Here is a 20,971-nt window from a genome sequence, read left to right as displayed (position 1 = left end):
ATGTAGGGTAGCATAACTGAACTTAAGGACTACACGTTTTTTGTCTTATTCCACACCTCTCTTCCCTCTTTACCTCTGTCCTATATACAGATAATATACTTGAGAAAAAACAGAATTTGGCCTTAAATAACTGAATGTCCTTAGTATATATGTAATAAAGGACTGGCTTTATTGCCTTTTTCTCAACAAATTGTGATTTCTGCTTTATGGTATTCTCAAAAGATTTGGACTCTCCACCAGCACAAGGAGCTCCAGAAAACAGCAAGTTCAAACTTCAGACGGTTTAAACTGCTCAAGGTTCTTTATATTAATTGGGCAGAAATTTACCTCCTTCTATAAGACGTTTCAACAGAACTTTCTCTTTTCTAAGATGAATTCCTGATTTCATCTGCATCCTCTGACATGATTACTAAAACAGTGAGGCATTCTCACCATATTACTTCATGTGAAAAACAAATGGAAGAAATGTGGAAGCTTAGCTGGGAAGGAAAGGACTCATAGGTAATGTGGTAGCTTAGCTTAAAAAGCTGGGATATAAAGGAACAATTAAATATATTCTATATTAGCTCCATGGTTTAGCACCGTTGGGTAGAATGTGTAAGAATGCAGGTCAATGATGAGGGAAGTCTATGTGGCTACTGAGCATTGGAAACATGGCTAATGTGGCTGAGGAATGAAATTTTTACTTATTTACATTTAATTAATTTATATTTAAATTTAAACTTTAATAGGCAAGTGAGGGACACCTGGGTGGCTCAGTTGGTTAAGCATCGACTCTTGATTTCGGCTCAGGTATGATCTCAGGGTTGTGAGATCAAGCCCCACGCCGGACTCTGCACTGGGCATGAAGCCTATTTAAGAGTCCCTCTCCCTCTGCTCCTCCCATACCCCCTCCCTCTCTTAAAAAAAGGAAAAAAGGCAAGTGGGATGAATGTAGGGCTAGATGATCATACAGCTGAAGGGTTTCAAGCATCAAATGAGTAGCTTGCCCAATAACTTTTATGATTATACCCACCATCCCTTTGCCCTCCTCCAAACCTAATCTTGTCATCTTATAAAGAACAAAAAACAAATAAAAACTTGCTGATACAAACTGATACTGGGAAACCTAACAATCGAGATCTACTTCCTTTATAAGAAAAACAAGCACATTTCATAGTATTTGTATACTTTAAAAGAAAATAACCACGGCAAAGGATAGAGTATGCCTTTCTTTCCTAATCCTAGCGATCTAGGTTTTCTTTCTCCAAACCCTGGGCATCTTTTAAATTTACCTCAAACCCCATGAGTCTATTCAACCTTTTTGCTTTTCTGGATGATTTCTGGAACTCAGATCTTTGGATCCTACCTTAGAGAAAGAATATCAAAATAAAATTAGAAAAAACGCTTTTCTTTTTTGAAGTACAATATAAATCTCTACTAAAAGGATTTTAGATACTGACAGTAGGGGGCAGTGTTGCTTTAAGCATTACCTCCCCAACCCAACCAGTTTAGCTTCTATAATAGTTTAAGGTGCTTAGTGAGCATAGTTTTAACTATATTTTGTTCCAAGAGGCTAGAATATCAAGCAAATGAAACAACTGCATTTAAAATCAAGAAGGAAAAAAAACCTTACAAGAGGATCTATTTATGCTTAATTTTGCATTTCCTCCTATGCTTTCTTCCTTACATCAGGTAACCCACAGCTACTTACCACAGGGCCTCTCCTATTTCTCCTTTCCAGCCACTCATGCTTCCAGGCTGGCATACAGGTTGCCTTCAGTTTCTCCCTGATCATTCGTTCTTCTGGGCGATCGTCCATCTTGTGCAACCCCTTGAGAGTTTCTTTGTTCTCCATCTCACGACTAAAATGGAGGGAGAAACAAGAATGAGGTTAATATATAAAAAATAATTTCCAAGAACAAACAGTATTTTATACTTTCATTGGACATGTAACTAAAAAGGTAACTGCTAAAAATGGCCAAATGATTTAAGCCAAGTATGAAAGTATCACTGTGAATCATATATACTCTATCGTTCAATGTCACATGATAATGTGGGTTTAATAATGCCTTTAAAAAGAAAGGTTCTGTTTAGAAGGTGCAGACTTACTAAACTAATGCAGACCTTTGTTCCCAGATCGTTAACAAAATGGATCCCAAGGCGTTAAGTATGGCATTAATGAACACATTTGTGAATGTTGCATTGTTTCCACTTGCACCACTCTCACATTCTTAAGTATTTAACAAACAGATATTTAGAAGAGTACTTTACTACTCTAGGATTTCCAAAAATTTAAGGATTTCCAATAATTTATCCCAGCATTTCCAGTAATTTAAGTCAATATAGATTAAATGCTGGTGGATATACTCATTTTCTGAAAAAAGCTAAATAAATACTTAATAAGCTAAGGGTAACCTAACCCACCTTCTATGATCCCAAAATATTTGTTCAAAGCCTAAATGATTAAATTTGTATTCTCCCAACAATTCCACATCAAAGCACTGGGGATACTCTGTATATAAAAAGTAAAACTGGTACAAACACTTGACCTTTACTCCATAATATAGTGTGGAGTTACCAGAATAAAAGAATCTGGAAGCCCGTAACTTTTGAGAATTCTACAAAGCCTAAATAGTAAGGCATCCGCTAATTTCAAATACACTTATATCAACATGTGGATATATACAACAAATACGAAACACATATGCATGGATTTTAAAACCTGATTCATAAGGAAATAGTAAAAGCATTTGTACTCTGGGAGAAGTAACAATTTTAAAAATACTAAGCTAACTTCAGTAACTATTTTGGATGTTCTATAAAGCTACAGAACAGTTTTGTTGTTCTTTTTTTTACACAGATAGGAAAAGGAAATACTCAAGGAAATACCAGAGACGATAACCGCAAGCTTACTAAAAAAGTCAAATGCAAACTCCTCTAGGAATTTTCCAGCTAATTACAACCACAGAGCATCAGTATCTTCAGAGAACCAGCAAAAAAACTACTTAAAACTAAATACGCACTAGAAAGGAAATGGTTCATTGGTTTTCCTGAAGCATCAGCTCTGTGAGGGCAGTGGGAATCAGTTAAGTTAAATACCCCTGTGCAGAGAGACTGGTTTAGATAGTTTTAGGAATGCAAAAGAGCACAAAACATCTGAAACTTGCAAATGGGCATTAAGAGCATATAGAATATTTCTGCTACACAGGTATAAGAAAACTGTCGAAAAGAGTGAGCCTATAGAAAAGAAAAAAGGTAGGGNAAAAAAAAAAAAAAAAAAAAAAAAAAAAAAAAAAAAGAGGGAGGGAGGGAGGGAGGGAGGAAGGTGTTCTTTTATTTACTTAGAAGTGCCTGGCTCTTCTTCCTGCTCTGATAATAGTATAAAATATAACTTTTTGGGTGTCTAAGAGGAAGAGTAGAGAGGGAGGGAGGAGTGGGAAAGGAAGAGAGGAAGGGGAAAGAAAGAGGGAAAGAAGAGAATGAAAGAGAAGGAGTTGGGGGGAGGGCAAAGGGAAGGATAAGAAGGGGGGCAGGAAGAGAAATGTTTTCCCAAAATTTCATCCTGTTCAGTTACTACTTACCCAGGGAAGCTCGGATTTACAGGCAACCCAATTTATGGGCTGACTGCGTACCAAAAATTCACTTACAACTCTCTGGTTGAAAAGCAAACACTTTCCCCTCCAGTAACAATGTTGCAAGGCGTGGCTAGGTTCCCAGGCTAGTTCTCAAAAAATAAGTCACATTGCAGAACTACACTGCATTTTCACCCCAGAAGCTCCTGCACTCCTGGACAAAGGAGCTTATCTTCCCTTTGGTCCTAAATGTCTCTCCTCCCCCAGATTTGTTTTATGAGTATCTCTTCTCCATTCTGTATTTTCAGTGTCTCTCTCCCTGGCACTCACCCAAACACGAAGAAGACTGTCCCTTTCTAAACAAATCTTCCTGAATGATGTGGCCTTCTTAAAGTCAGCATGATTTGCCTCTTTCCCTTTCCACTTGTTTGAAAATAGTGTAATCACTTGAACCAATTTCTTAATAAATAATAGATGAGCATATTAGTAGCTCAACTTTTACATCTAAGATTATTTCTTCAGAATAAATGCCGTGAAATGGAATTGCTGGGTCAAATTGTACACAAATTAAGATTTTTGGTCATACTGGCAAACTGTCTTCAAGAAAATTTATTTTCTACTCCCCCCCCCCCCCGCCCCCCCAGGTCAAGTTGCCAACTTAGCTGGTCTGTACGAACAACAGGCTCCTGAGGAGGCTTCTTCGCTTAGAATCTGACTCCAATGCATGCTTCGCAGAGCAGCCGGGGTTAACTTCCTCTATGAAAACCCTCCAGTGGTGTCCCCCTGGGTTGGACTAAAATTCAGAGTGTTTAACAGGTCCTATGTGGCCAAGCACCATCTGGTCTTACCTCAACTGAAGTCACCTAGACCCCCACCCCCTTCCTTGTGTTTCCTTAACCGCCTGAAAAACTCCAGCATCTCTCCCACTGAAGACTTTTGCACAGACTGTTTCTTGTCTACTTTTCACCTCATTTCTACTCACTTTTTAACTTTTCTTCTACACCTCAGAGATGGTTCCAGTCTCAGTTAGGAATCCCTACTTCCATTCCTTCATAGCACTGTACTTTTCCTTTAAAGTGCTCACTGCCATTTGCAAACCTGTTTCCCCACCATGAACTATAAATTCCATGAAGGCAGGGACCATTGTTTTATCCATCATTAAATATCCAACATCTAACAATGTCTGGATTATGATAGGTTTCAAAGCATATATTAAATGAACATATTTGACAGCCCAAAGGACCCTCCTAGTTTAAAAATTAACTCATGTTAATCTTTTTATAGTTCTGTATTTAATTATGACTACATTTGTAATTTAGATTTTATTCAGTACAGCAATTTTTGCTGTTCCTAAATTACCCTGCAAATATAAACCAAAAAGTTATTTCTAATGTTTTCTTAAATGATCATATATCATTAATTCTAAAATGTGTTATTTTTTTGCATTTTAGTATCTGTGAAATCTGAATGCTTCTTACAATCAAATGTTGTAATTTATGGTAGGATTTAGATAAGATAACGGTTTAATTTATAACCAATGGAATCTTAGATTCAATGAAATATACAGTAAATCCTACTCTACTTGCTAGGAAAAAATCATGTGTGTATGTATATAGCAGTCATGTATCTTCTTATCCAATTAATATTATAGCTATAACAGGAAACATCTTTTTTTTTTTTAACACAAACTAATCTAAACAGATAGTTGCTAAATCACCAGGAGATTAGAGGGCTTCTAATTCATTTTGGTTAAACATGAGTGTTTTGGAGAGTTATTTTTGCATTAGTACCTACAACCAATACCTGTTATTTTAGCTAAAGTAATAGCTTGTACATTTCTGACTCTTTGACAAAACAAACATACATATTTTGGGAAACTACTCTGAAAACTTTAAAAATACATGAAATTTTAGCCAAATATGAGAAATTTAAACATTATTACAAACTAAGCTTTATCTTCCTTTCCTGTTTATTTAGAAAACATGTCTCTGGCTTTTTTTTTTTGGTTTAAACATTCCTCAGAATGAATCTGTGATCAGCCTAGAGCTTCAAAGAACCTTTCTCCTCTGAGGTTAGACGACTTGTTCTGGTTCCTTTCTAGACCTACAGAATTTACCTGCTAACAAATGAGATGGTTCAATGGTTCCTTCTTAATGAAGCCCCTTGGTCCTCTGTCTGACTGCCTATGGTAGCAACTATTGTTGACTTGACTGTCACTCTTAGAGTTCTCTTCTCCCTGAACTTCTAGGAGGTGGTTTTTTCCCCAGTTCTGCTTCTAACTCTCTGACCGACCTCGTTGGTATCAAATACCAGACCCTCTTCCTGGAGCCCCTTAAACACTAGCCACCACTTCTTGAAGCACTAAAATACCCTTCTTAAGCACGCCAAGATATTTCATACCTCTCTGTTATTGCACATGATTTTTTTTTCCCCTGACAGAACTACCCTATCATCTTACATGCCTTCGGTAAAGAATTTCCTACTGCCAATCAACAGCAGTTGCCATTCCCTCCCCACTAAGTTAATCTTAATTATAATACAGCATAAAGTTGAGTATTAGTTTTAAGTGTCTGCTTCCCTCACCACACTGGAAGCTTTTCTGGGACAGGTTACATCTTTCCCATTTTTCTATCATCAGTAGCAAATGTCCTCGACAGGCCACAAAAGGCACCTGAACTGAAGCCAGAGGGCCTATCCAGCCAGAGCCACCTCTCCTTCCAAGGGTGGTGCCTGATGCTTGGGAGCACTGTGCTTTATACATCGGAACCCATCCTGCGTCCACAGCTGGCCAGTGCAAGAATGTGCCCTGGTCCAAAGATCCTCTATACTGGATGGTACTGTACATTTTAACCACATCTGCCCACAACGGGTGTTTGACTGCAGGATACACAGATAGTGTTACTGCAGGAAGAATGGCATCGAAATGGAGAAAAAGAGCAAAGTAGTAAGTAGGAACAATAAGAAATAAAGGAGAAGAAAAAGAAATTAGAAGGAACGTGTGGTTAGCAATGGAAGGAAGGGAAAAAGCAATGCAAATAAACTTAAGAGTGGTACCTCGGTCCCATGATAGGCTGTTACACGATTAGAGCTACTAAAACTTCCCTGGGTGGTGAATAACCAAGTTCTCCAGAGGCCACGTGCATGCGCTGCAATGGAGGAAACTTCATGGGTCCATTTTACTTCGCACTGAAATAAACCCTAATGTATCTCTCCTCCCTGCATCCCCAAAGAGCCTGACTATAGCACTAGTACAGCATACTGCTCTGGCACACAGAAGATATTAGAAAAACACTCAAAAATAGAATTCTACCAAGTTCATTATGATTTTTAAAAGGTATTTCTTAAATGGTTCATATTTAGCATGGAAATATGTATGTTAGTCAACAACTAGTGATATGGAGAAATAACTGCCAGACTTACGTCATAATAGAAAAAATTAATGTTACATGCCAGGCAAGGTGTTAAGTGCTTTATAGGTATTTACATGTACTTCCCTCCCAATAACCCTACCCTATGAGGTCGTTACCATCTGAGGCTTGGAGAGGCTGACTTACATGCCTGGGGTCACACAGTGTACAAGGAGCAGGAGTAGGATTCAAACCCTGGTCAGTCTGACTATTGACTGCTATGGCAGGTCACTGTCAACTCTGATTTTGTTTTTACAGTGACTCAACATCAGATATCTGTGCTGTTTATCTGATGAAAATATAAAGTTTAAACAAGTTTTTACAATGGTGATTACTGTAAGAATTAAAGAAGCACATTAATTCTCTCATTAATAGAGCACTTCACTGTAATAAGAGTATGTAATGATCATATGAAACCTTTCTGGACACCAATGGAGTTTAACTTTAGTATATATAAACATTTCCAGAACATTTCACATTATGGATAACTTTATATAGAAACTCAATTCTTTCAGTATCCAAGGAATCTCAAGGAACCCTGGAAAATACACTGAATTGTTTGGGATAGGCACAATTCAAAGCCACCCAACTGAGGTCCACTTGGGAAGTTCTCATAAGAGGAGGAATTCATTATTAAAACCCACAAGCTTTGTGACCAAGAGGAGAGGGGAGCAAGGGAGGAACTACCTTCCAAAACAAAACAAGTCTGTTGTGGGACCCTTAAAATTTGAGTTTTCAGGTAAAAGTCAAGAGAAGGAATGACTTACGTAAGAATGGGGAGAGTGTGTGGTGAAGCATAAGACTAACAACAGAGGCTAACAATCCCTTTCCATGAACAGGGCACTGTGCTAACAGCTCCACATGGGTCACCTCAGCCAATTCTCATGGCTTGGGATTTTACTATCCCATTGGCAGATAAGAAAAAACAAACAAGGAGGTTAAGTTATGTGTCCAAGATGATAAAGTCTGTATGTGAAAAGTACAGGATTTAAACCCAGATAGGAATGATTCTATGGTCTTTTATATCCTACAGATCAAAAGGAAAATTGAGTACTTACAAGTGCTTAAAATTTGTTGACCAAGATCTGAGGCCAAAATATCCATAAAACCTCTATTTCCCCATAAGATAATTTCTTGAGAGATGTGGGCTACTACTAGTGTTTTCCCTCTTCTGAGCAGGAAGAATTAAATAAAATCAATGGTCAGTCCAACTTTCCATCTTTAAGTAATACAACAATTACAATATATCTAATATAAAATGGCTCACATGTGTATGATAATTAGTCCCCAAAAGATTTTATTCCAACTTATACCAGTAATATTTGACCCTGAGAACTAACGATGGCACAACTCCTATTTATTTACAACGAGAAACAGGCAATTGCTTTTTTTTTCCCCCATAAAGAGTAATCATCTTCTCTTTGGTGCAACAAAGGACTACTGATTTCTTAATATGGGTATGGCCATGATATAATCAGTTTTATAATATGTGGAATTTCTATCAGAAGTTTTTATGGGGGAGCAGCTATTCCTAGTATTGTACAAATCTTCCTATTTAGTCCTTTGAGGGATACAGGCACAGAATTTCACCCCTAAAAAGCCCATGTTCTAGTTAACAACATCAAAGGTTAAATAATATGGAGGCCAAACAACAAAGACAATAATATAACTTATTGTCAACAATGATTATAAGTAGTTTAATACCACCTTAGTGACTTTGATTGATTCATATTTATAGATTATTCCAAATTATCTGTACATACTAAGATTCAGTTTATCTGACCTCATGGATTAGTTTCTGTTAAAATGGCACCTCATCTGAGTTTTAAGATTAAAATTATTCAGCAAAAATTACAAGATTTTGAAAAGTTGAACATGGTATAGAAACATGAGGAGTATATATATATGAAATTAACCAAAATTAAACTAATAGAATATACTAATGGGTAATCATACTGCAATTGCTTGTTCACTAGCTGACTTAGGCCAACCTAGACAAGGGAAGTGCAAATGCTTTGAGGGCAGGGCCTTCCCCTGGCATGTCCCGCAGCTACCAACAGAGCACCTGAAGCAACAGATGCCATGGGCTCCATAAATAATTGCTGATTCAGAGTCTGAAGTAGCTGGTTATCCTTTCTCCTGAATAAAAATCTGGGAAGTAATACTGTGCAGATGTAGTATCCAGCAGACACACACAGCTTATTTAATCTGTAACTTCTACCACAAATTAGCGTCTCTGCGACATAAAAACAATTTCAAAGAGAACAAGAAGAATACTCAAAAGGTTTTCTGACTTCTAAATTAATAATTTGTAAAATATTAGCTTAATCATTATGCAAATATAGTAACAGAGTTTACAAAAAGCAGAGAGCTATTAGACCGTATCAAAGCATCAAAGCATTTTTTAAAAAAAGATTTATTTATTTTGGGGGGGGCAGAAGGAGAGGGAGAGGGAGTCTTAAGCAGACTCTGCACTGAGCACAGTGTCCGACGCAGGGCTTGATCTCACAACCCTGAGATCACGATGTGAGCCAAAACCAAAAGTTGGACACTTAACCAGCTGTGCCACCGAGATGCCCCAGTATCAAAGCATTCGTAAAGGTAGCAACTCCACATGGCATTTTTTTGGCAGTCAATTACCTATGACCTAGTCTATGGAGTAACCTACATGCCTCAATGGCTCCTTTTAGAGAATTCAAGAGAATCAAAAAGGAAAATGTATTTTGGGACACCTGGCTGGCTTAGTCAGTGTAACATGGGATTCTTGATCTTAGGGTTGTAAATTCGAGCCCCACGATGGGTGTAGAGATTACCTAAAAATAAAATCTTAAAAAAAAGAAAAAGAAAGAGAGAAAAGTGTTTTTTAACTACATGGTTTTACATTATATGTTCTTATATATGTGATAAATATGTATGGATGTATTTAAAGAAATTGATACTCAAAAGAATACTGAGATAAGTGAATTATTACTGGTAATTATAACTGTTTTAAATTCAGACACCATTCATATTTTTTAAATGTACTTAACATATTGATAATTATCAACTAAGACATTATCACGATGAATGGGCGATATATTATTAAGTGAAGAAAGAAAAGATTCTAAGTTGTTTTCTTTTATGAACTGCATTTTTGTTTAATTCTACTTAAAACTGTTTTATGATTAAAAGGCACCTTTCTTGAGGAGCCTGGGTGGCACAGCGGTTAAGCGTCTGCCTTCGGCTCAGGGCGTGATTCCGGCGTTATGGGATCGGGCCCCACATCAGGCTCCTCCGCTATGAGCCTGCTTCTTCCTCTCCCACTCCCCCTGCTTGTGTTCCCTCTCTCCCTGGCTGTCTCTCTCTCTGTCGAATAAATAAATAAAATCTTTAAAAAATAAAATAAAATAAAATAAAATAAAAGGCACCTTTCTTGATCACAGATATCCATAGCAATATTCAAATATGAGTTTGATAAAACTGCTTTGCAGGAAAAGTAAATCTTGTGTAATTAACACACAAGCCTTTTGGATGGACTTCAGCAGCTTCCGAAGTTACTGACATACTGAAGGTAAAACAGCAAGGTTAGACTTTCAGGTAGACATGTTTATATATGAGTAAATATCATCAAACTAAAGGGGCTGTGTTTCCTGTGCCTAAGAACCACATAAACCAAGAACAAGATACTGTTATAAAAATAATGTTCAAAATCACTCTTAACACTTGCCTAGTCCCTGGAAGAATATAAAGCAGCAATGCAAAAACTCGATTAAGAAGTAAACCCCTGGTACATTCCTATCTCTCAGAAATGTAATGGCTGATTCCATTAAAAACTACCATAGTCAAGTTAATTAATTAGCCACAAACAGATCAGTCTAATATGCATTACTGATGACATCACATGGTAATGGAACTGTGATATTCTATCCAAATCTGGGGAAAAAATTACTCTTCCTTCTAAATGTGCTAATAGATGAATCTGAAAATCAATAAATTTATATCAAATGAAAATAATTATATATACTTCATCAAGCCAGAGGATATATAAGATAATAATCACATGTACTGACAAGTGTGTAATTGGTCAAGAGAATGTCTACAACAGAAGTTAAAACCTTCCAGGAGGCAATAAGAATTTAAAGAAAACTAAAGGAAATAAGTCAAGTTAGTAATCAAGTCAAGTTAGTAATCAAGTCAAGTTAGTAATCAAGTTAAGTTAGTAAGGAAATAAAAATCTTAAAAGATTAGCAAAGCACTCCAAGAGAAAAAGCAGAGACAGTGAGGGCAGACATCTTTTCAAGTTAACACCCCTTATGTACTGGCACAAAAAAACAAATCAGACTCCAGTGAAACACATGCTTTCAGTTCTACGATGACTTGACTCAAGTTCAGTGAAATTCACTGACTTGTCACAAATTATGAACTAAAATGAAATAGTAATATTTATAGCAGACAAGTGAAAATTGTAAAAATGGTCAGAACTGAACAAAAACGAGTTTTATGATTTTCTAAGATTCATCAACTCACAACATATATGAAAACCTTAGTGACAGAAAAAAATGAATGCTATTTTTCTAACAATGACAGACAAAACAAATGGACCGAAAAGTTAACTAGCTGCCAGTAGAATGTTTATTACTTATTTTTCAAAAATACTTTTTTTTACTCATCAAAGTAATGACCTTTGTAACAATATCTCTAAATACTTCTCTCCTGCCACCCATCTTTCCAGGGAGAAAGATGCAGGCTATTCTTTTCTTTGCACCCACAAACTTGGGAGATCTACCAGGCTTAATGTAAACTAGTTTTTGAGAGCCAGTGTTTACGAAGGGAATGTAAGACCAATATGGTCCCATTTCTCATTTGTTCCTTTCCAACAAAAACCCATGAAAGCTTCAAAAACTTTTAATCCTGTAGGTTTGTATTCTTTTGATATTCACTGCTAAAAATTCCACTGTTTATTCCTTCGTGTGTCCTTGATACTTGACGAAGACCCTTTAGAAACCTTTGGAAAAAATGGGACGTGTGAGCATCCTCTTCCTTAACTGTTGAACGTAGATCAGTAAGCAAGGAAAAGGATGCTAATATTTTATAGTATTTGGCTAAATGTGTATTTCCTTTCAAGAATTCCCCCTTTGTGCTACATAACAAATCTAGGATTGGGAATGTCTAAATGACAAATGATGTGTTAGTGAGCTTTTACAATACATTAGAGAAGTAGATTGGAACTCCCTACACTGCTACTGTGAGACAGTTCCCAGCAAAGCATTATGTGTCCTGTCCTCCATCTAGTACATAGTTCATGGTTCAAAGCAGGTAAGAGGACAGGGCGGGGGGGTGTTAGAAGGGATGGCTGTTCCTTCACCATTTTGCTTTTCATCAAAAAGATCCCAAATCAATGTTATACGGAAGCTCTGCTGTATGCTTTGGAACCTTCTCCAGTGGGTGTGCAACTACATTTTTACTAAGTCAATTATTTTTCAAAAAACATGGCAGCTTAGTTTGAGTATTCTTTTAAGAGATCAAATGAATAAGGCTAATAACTGGGAAATTGGTCTGTTACTGTACATATTCCCTGCTTTTAAGAAAAATTGGTTAACAGTTGAAAATATAACATTTTGAGTGAATACTGTCTATGTTAATAAAAACCCTTGGGCTGTTTTTAATGTTCCCAGATTAATGGAGAAGAGAGTATAGCACTGGATTACAGCACAAAGCCCTCTTACAGCCTTTGCTAGGAGAATGATTTCTTTCAAATGCCGCAGAACAGCTGATAGTATTTCTATAGTACTTCCTTCTAGCTGGTGGAAAGGCATGTTAACTGGGGTGCTCAGAATGAGGAAGAATGACTTCCTGACAAATGCTGCCTTTCTTCTTTACGCTTTTAATACTAGAAAACCACTCTGTTCAATGAATGTTGGCACGTCTACTACATGGAAGCTCTGGGCTAGGCAAGAGACACAGAAATACAAAGTGGGATAAAAAGACAAAAGATAAATAAGATAGGACCTCCATCCCTCCAGGTGCTTAGTCTAGCCCAACAGAGAAAATATGAGGCCGTCTCTGCTATAATGAAGTATTTTAATATATCATAAATAGTTGCAAGGATGGAGTGGATAGCCATCCTTAATTTTATCTAGGGGAGTCCTGGAAAGATCCACAGAGGAGGTCATATCTGAATAATTTTAAAGGAAAGAACGGGACTGGCAGGAAGGGAGCTGATGAAGGCTGAAAGATTTTCTAGACAAAAGATACAACTTTGGTGAAAACAATGTTCTATAAAATACTAAACAGTTTATGATTCTGCTGCTAGGAAACACGAGATAAAGTGAAGTTAAACAGGTTTATTTAAAAACCTATGTGCACTTAATTTTCCAAGGGGGGGAGAAGGTACACAGCATTCCTCACACTTACTTGGCAGAGAAGTCCCTTTTAGCAGCACACCTTTGATAGAGTAGTGGTTTGGGGGATATACTGTGGGAAATCTGTACTGAATCATCTTTACAGTCCCTTCTGGCTCAAATTAGCATGCCTAAGAAGAATCCAGAGAAGAAACTAACACTAGCTGTCTTACTGTATTAGTATAAGACTTCTCAAGCTATCACAAAATTCAGTGTTTTTAGTGCAACTAAGGCTCTAAGAATTCAAAATATGGGGGGAAAAGATTACCTGATAGCCAGCTTCAGAGATGAGTAAATCACCTGATTCGAACCCATCCTAAGAGAAGTCGGTGTCAAACACTCAAACTTCACCTGGTCTAACTATTAGCAGAAGCCAGAGTTTCTCACTAAGATCTGCCCCTGTCTACTCTCTCTTTGCTAAGGACTTAGGTCTTGGGTGAAGACGAGACATCAGCCAGAGGAAAAAAACAAAAAACAAACCTGACAAGCCATTTTCTCTCATCTCCACATGCCTCGAGTAAAGCCCCAGAATATGAAATAAAATAGGGACCTGGGGGCACAGTCTTCACTTCATTGCAAACTCCCAGAGCTCTGGCACAGTGGGTGCACTCTTGTGTCTTTGGCATTGATAGCCGTGTTCCTGGCAGTGACTGGTGGGAAGGCAGTCAGAACAGAAAGAGCATCAGTACTCAGCAGAAGCAGTGAGACCAATGTGGCTGGAGGAAGCAAAGGCAATGGACAAGGAGGCAGCGCTGTCCAGAGACAGCTACAGGGCCACAGACCAAATGCATTCATGAGCCATGTCGGACCCGCACTGGGGAGTTTAAAAAGTATTGCAGGGGGGTGGCTGAGTGGGGTGTCTTAGGGGTACTGATGGGGGCAATAGCCACTCAGACCAGTAAAATCTGGGTTGTATGCAAAACAAAACCAAAAAGACTTCTTATTCACCAGAGATGACATAATTTGAAGGATATGTTTCTAGGATAGGATAGAGACAGAAGTCATACCACACACATAATCAAAGAAGTATGGCACAGTGATAAGGGGAATGAACTCTGGAGCTAGACTGCCTGGGTTCAAATCCAAGGTCTGACACCATTAGCTATGGCTTTGGCCCAAAGTGTTTAACTTCTCTGTACCTCAACTTCCTCACTATAAAATAGGGATAATAATATCTACTATATAAAGTGACTAGCAGAATTAAATCAGTTAATATATGTGTAGAGTGCCTAGAAGGAAGTTAACCTCCCTAATTTCCTATTAATTTCTTCTGCAAAACGTATAGGTAATATTTAATGATGTACTTTCCTATGTGCTTTTCACTGTTTTAAGCCCTTCGCATTATAGTTATCATCTCACAGAGTTTTAAAGTAAATGAACATGAAGGAAGCGCTTAAAAAGTGCCAATTACATGTAGGCGCCCAAAACATGTAACTACTAAAACTACTACATCATTCATGATGATGATGTTGATTAAAGCTTCTCTTTAGGGAGCACCTCCTCTGTATTAGGTATTATGTTAGATGTTGTCGATAGAGTGGCTCTAATTCTCACCACGGCTACAAGGTGAAACACACCATCTTCGTGGTGGGGACAAAGAAACTCTTGCAGAAAGATCAACTAACTTGACTAAGAATTCATAGAAGGTGGGAATTCTGAGTTTTAAAACTGGGTTTCTTTGGCCTCAAAATTCCATCCTCCTCCTTGCATACTATGTTGGTTCACGTTTTCTCTTAACAAACTGTTAGTTGAAAAACAGATGAAAATAGCAAAATACAACTGTGTTTTTCTACTTTCAGGAGGTAACTGCTGTACAAGTCTACAAGGTGGTCTGCTATCTGTGGGGTGCCAGGAGGGAGGCAGGGGGACAAGGAGGCCTCCCACTGTTTGTTTAATATTCACTCCTGCAAAGTACACACATTCATGTACCCAATTGCAGGAAAAATGATAAAAATATTAACATTTATTAAATATAGGCAGAAGTTTTATGGCTGTTCATTACACTATTCCCTAATATTTTCCCTCTGTATTTTTCTATATGGCCGAAATCTTTAAAAATAAGCACATGCTACAGAACTACTACTCTCTAGATTGTGGGAGGCTTCAAGAACCAAAGAATAAAAGGATTGGGGAGTTTGGAAATTCACAGTCAAGTCCTAACTGCCATTAACCAGCTACTTGATCGTCAGTAATTCACAACCTTTCTGGAATTCCAGAATTTACCAAATCAGATCAGACTACAAGGCAATACTTCAGGGCCATCCAATGTAAACATTATGATTCATTTATTAATGCCACTATATACATGCAATAGTCCTGCAAGGCAAATATAATATCAAAAAATATAAAGCTCAACATGACTCATAAACTCCCTTATTTGTTAAATCTGAAGAGCACCCCCTACTAGTTTATTTGTGTAAAATATTCTTTGCCACTCCTATGATCCAGTGGCTCCCAGTATTCTAAAATTTCTTATCACCGGCACCATCAGCAAGGTACATATGTGGATCTGCAGACCCTGTAAAAACTTGGGCTAGGAAATAAACTTTCAGACTCTGTATACTTGATAGTCACTATCATAAAAGCAATAAACCTAATTATGAAAAGCGGTGAGTATTATATTTAAAAGACTCTATCGAAGCTCTCAGAAATGTCAAAATGTCAGGATAAACATTCAAGAAAGGAGAGACCACAAGACATGGATTTTTAGGTTGTTTTACATTAAAACTCTTCTATTTTTTTTTTTTAAAGAATTAACCACAAAGTTCTCCTTCTTAAAAGACACAGCCATTTTTGTATATTTAAGTGCTATAAGTCAAAAAGATGTGAAGCAGTAGCCAGAAATGAGAAAAAGCATGGATGTTTTCTGACCAAGTCCTCAGTGGAACTTGCGACAATGGCCCAATCTGAATTCTAACTCCCATGGTTCCAGGGCTCTCTGCAACCACACCGCCTGTTTTTTTTCATAATCTGGTGTCATAATTTCAGAAATGCTTGATCTAGGTCATAAAAGTGATGGTTTGCTTTTTTAAAATGAAGAAAAGCTGGAATGTTAATATTTCATGTGTCATTTTGAATGCCAACCTGAAAACCCAATTACTGCTAAAATATTTTTATTTTGTATTATTAAAAACAATGTTTTTTGAGGGGTGCCTGGGTGGCTCAGTTCGTTGATTATCCGATTCTTGATTTCTGCTCAGGGCATGATCTCAGGGTCATGGGATAGAGCACCCTGTGAGGCTCTGTGCTCAGCAGGGAGTTTGCTTGAGATTTTTCTCCCTCTCTTCCCTCTGTCCCTCCCCCACCAGCTCCTGAGCTTTCTCTCTCAAATTAAAAAAAGTTTGTTTTCTGAGAATGCGTGTCATTCATTCAGCCAATTATTACTCCTTATTTATGTAATAAGAGTAGACATCACTACTATTTACTTTTTATTTTTTTAAGATTTACTCTTAGATACCATTTATTCTTTAAACTGAAAACGTGACCTACCTTTAGTTAATTACATCTGGTATTTAGGACGCAAGCTTGACACGTTTGGATTAGAACATAAACATTTTATATGGAATAAATTCTAATGCCCTATGCTGTATATTTTTTTGTTTTTCAGTTCAGGATTTTAATATGAAGTATCATTCCTCAGTGGGCTGTACAATTAATCTGTCTACAACAGCAAGTATAAATCAATGTCATACAGTCTAGCTCCTCTTCAAAAAAAATCACTTTACTTCCATAGTCCAATAAAGAAAAAGCTGCAAATGTTTGATGCCTAGCAATAAATTAAGCCAAAACACCACGAATGTGCCAATAAACTAGAAATAATGACCATGTAAAATTCTCAAATAAAATCTTTTAATTCCGTTACTGGTGTGTTTGCTAATGTTCATGTTCTCAACCTTTCACTGATGAGATAACATCTTGTTCATAACTACCAAAAGTACCGTAGGGATTACTGTGAAAGAGGTATTTGGATCTCCAACTTAACTTCAGGAATCTCCCCAGATGACCTACTGCCAAGTTGTGATCAAAGAATCTCTGTACTAATTCTATTTTCTAGGTGACTGGGGTCTCCCCACCAGATGTTGAGACCAATGTCGTACGTTCCTTACTCTCCCCTTCAGTTATTCCTCGGAATAATTTCTTCCCAGCCATTTGCTCACCTATTCCCACTCAATGAGTGTACACATATCCATCTTAAAACAAAACAAACAAAAACCTTTGGGCCAATCGATACATTAAAATTATGGGAAAGTTTTGAAACTTGCAAAGTGCTAAATCATGTTTATGTTTAGGTTCTGTTTTCTACAAATGGCTTTGGAGGCACAAACTTCCTCTAAGAATACTAGCCATCGTATTATTTAATCCATTGGATGACGAGACCAGGAGTGAAACTAACTTCTTTGTTCACTGGCTTGCATAAACTACCTATCTGTAGTTGAAAAAAAATGAATTCAAAGTGAAACAAAACATTCCAGAATAGAATGACAGGGAAGGGAAAAAAATCCTCATTCAGTAGGTGGCACTCTTTCCTTAAAAATGTAACTTAGGCGATTATTAATGTCAAAGATATCAGCTGCCCCACTAATCACTTTAAAGAGAAGACACATTAATTCTGATATCCTGTTCCAGATATAGTCTGAATTACTACTTTATGTCTACCTAAATAATGTCTTCCTCAATTCAACAGAATTCTGGAGGTGTTCATAAATATGCCAATTTTTTCCCATTGTAGTAAAAGCTACAATTTAGAAGAACCAAATAATTGCATTTATTTTAAAATGGCAGGTTCTGATTTATGACTTAGCCTAGTATATGCTTCAAAACACAGGCATTATAACCATTTCTAATTTTAATGAATTCAGTTATAAAAAGAATAATCTGAATGGAAATGGGGCAAAAGACTGTACTTACATTATTGTGTTTATTGCTGTTTAAAAACGTGGCAGTATCTCTTTTTCATAAGCATGCATGGGAATATTCTCTTTACTTGGAATAACTGTGACTCAATTCATTACCATTCTGGCTGATACTCAACCTCAAAACTTTTAAGTTGAAAAATGAAAACAAAGCTGACAATAAAATGTAATTTATCTATTATATAGAAGAAGGAAAAAATAAAAATAAAATTTGTCTAGTTTTTCTTAGGCATATCTCTTAGTCTCAATGCCCTGTAGTTGCCACCTTATCACTCAAGCTCTAGGGTCATCTCTACCTTAGAGAAACTGTTCCAGATGCTGCCTTTAGCCTTCCCCACTAGTCACAGGCCCTCTAACTCAGTCTGAGGTTGGGGTGAGGGGTGGATTCCTCTATCCCCACTGAGTAAATAGAACTATTATAATGGTCAATTACTTATCTGTCTCCAACACTTGACTGTAAGGGCAAGAAATGATCCTTGAGGGCAGAAATGGGTCTCAGCGTGTCCCCCCCCCGCCAACCCCAGCAGAAAGCTTGGCATATGGGAGGTACTTAATAAATAAGTGCTCAATACAGGAACAGACTGATCTTTCCCCTCATGCTGTATTTTTCTTGAGGGTAAGGCCCATGTCTTACTCATCTTCCATTCTAATATTATGAACCTCCTAACGCTTGGCACCTGTACACGGCAGGCTGGGAAGAAGCAATGCCTTTTCAATATGAGCCTCTAGACCAGAAAGATCTCTAGGATGTAAATAAGCTTCACTGAGACCTTTGATTAAACCAAGTATCCACCATTAGTTCTAGGAGCTGCAGAAAGAGAGAAGAGCTGGGACCACCCATTGTGGAGTGAAAGATTTCAACCCCTGTAAAAGAAGTCAAGAACCATGAGCCTAGACATCTGTATTTCTGTGAAAAAACTTTCCCATAACTTTTGAGTTTATCCATGACTCTAATTTTGTTAATGCCTGTTGATTTCCCTACGGTTAAGAAGAATAAAAAGTCTCTAAGGAAACCCCAACAGGTTTTATCTGGGAGGGGAGAGGCAGAAGCCATGAGGCTACATCTTACTACAAAGCAAATGCGGAGGGAACTAACTAAGGGGGCCAATGAATGGGGTGTGTCCAAGGAAGGGGCAGTGTTGGAACCCCAAATCCAGGCTCCTCAAACCTGGGTTCTCCTAGTTTAGGAGGATACAGCAGGCAGGATGCATTTGAAACCACAGCATAAGCAAAAAAACCAGACCATCTATTTCTAGAATGCCAATTTTATTCTAAGATTTGGGAGAGGGGTACAGTGAAAATTTTGTGTTAAAAATACACAGATGACTAAAACATAAAATTCAAAAGAATTAATTAATGTAAACCATGAGACCAGAGACTTGAGAATCAATTTTGTTCATTATTCTAAGTAAGCATTCTCAGGATGGCAGACTGCATGGGACACTCCCGGGTCCTTCAACAGAACTGAATGGATGGCCAAAGAGTTCACCAATGAGCTAAAGCAGCTGTTCTCAACTACATACCGATCACAATATGATGTTTACATAAACAAGATACAACAAAACTTAAAAAAACTGTTTAGAGAGCGCAATTTGTCAATGGCACAGCAACTGGTCATATGGAAGCAGTAAGTCACCCTCTACCTGAGGCAGAGATAAGATAAACTGCATACCTGCCAAGTGTAAGCCATCTCTCTACCACTTTCCATCCAAGAAAGCCTACCAGTTACGCAACATAAGTAATATTTATAGGGATACTTCTAAATATGTCCTAAACGATTTTTCTAAAAATACGTAAAAACTTTGATACTTTATGATTACCAAGAAAGTACTCCTGGATCACCTCCCCAAGTGTGTAGCCACACCACTCCTTCAACATCAGAATTTGACTGGCTACCAGTCAGGTATGCGTGCTGACCAAGTTAAAAATGGGATGAGGACACTATTTCAATGAGGTAACTACAAGTGACAATTAGGAAGGGGTAGAGAAATGTAAGGAGCCACCAAGAGGGCTTGGAAAGAAAGCAATCCTCTGAACACTTGGGGCAGGAAAAGTCACTTTAAAAAAAAAAAAAAGTGTTCCTTGTCATCTGCAGGCAAGTCCATAAAACATGAACAAACTGTGCACATAGAAACCATGAAATAGGTTCCAAGCACACTTAAACCATGTTTTGTTAGACCATAATCTCTCTAAGAGCAGGGATTTTTTGTCTGTTCCATCGCTGGTGTATTCCTGGTACCTGGCACACAGCCAGTTCTTAATACATTTGTTGAGTGAGTGAATGTTTTGCTACATCATCAACTACAATAATTTAAACACAGAGAAAATGCCCATCTACATATTTCATAACCATGGCAAACTTTTAATCACAGACTGGCTTCCTATTCACCATTCAGTCAAGTGCCCTCCAAGCATCCTCCTCAAGAAACGTCAGTGTTTCAGAAAAGCAAGCTCGCTACTTGAACAACAAAACCTCCTCTCTTTGCTTCATCCCTTCGGCCTATAAGTATTCTTCCCTCTCCTAGCCTTCTATAAAAACCAACCAAATCAGTTCTAAAATGCTTCTTTGCCTTTGCCAACCATTAGGCTTTCCCCTCTCCAGCAGGTTCTCGAGAGGAGCCTGTGCTTCCTCACTGCTCTGTCACTCCCTACCGAAGCACCGTGGCTCTAATACCCGCCGTTCCGCCAGAACTGCTGGTCAGGAGGCATGCACTGCC

General features: G+C 37.7%; 2 protein-coding genes across 2 annotated transcripts in view; one reads left to right on the top strand and one right to left on the bottom strand.

Moving 5' to 3' along the window:
* Positions 1-20,971, top strand: part of ANKRD55 (ankyrin repeat domain 55) — a 697,933-nt gene that overhangs the window by 32,319 nt on the left and 644,643 nt on the right. The gene's annotated exons all lie outside the window — the stretch shown is intronic.
* Positions 1-20,971, bottom strand: part of MAP3K1 (mitogen-activated protein kinase kinase kinase 1) — an 88,300-nt gene that overhangs the window by 29,780 nt on the left and 37,549 nt on the right. The window contains exon 4 of the mRNA XM_034655631.1: positions 1,694-1,844. Within this exon, the coding sequence (XP_034511522.1) occupies positions 1,694-1,844 (151 nt within the window). The remainder of the gene's footprint in view (positions 1-1,693; positions 1,845-20,971) is intronic.

This window comes from Ailuropoda melanoleuca, chromosome 3, assembly GCF_002007445.2.
Source record: "Ailuropoda melanoleuca isolate Jingjing chromosome 3, ASM200744v2, whole genome shotgun sequence".
In the NCBI taxonomy this organism is placed as follows: Eukaryota; Metazoa; Chordata; class Mammalia; order Carnivora; family Ursidae; genus Ailuropoda; species Ailuropoda melanoleuca.
Note: the sequence above shows the minus strand (reverse complement) of the source record. Positions and strands in the feature narration are given on the sequence as shown.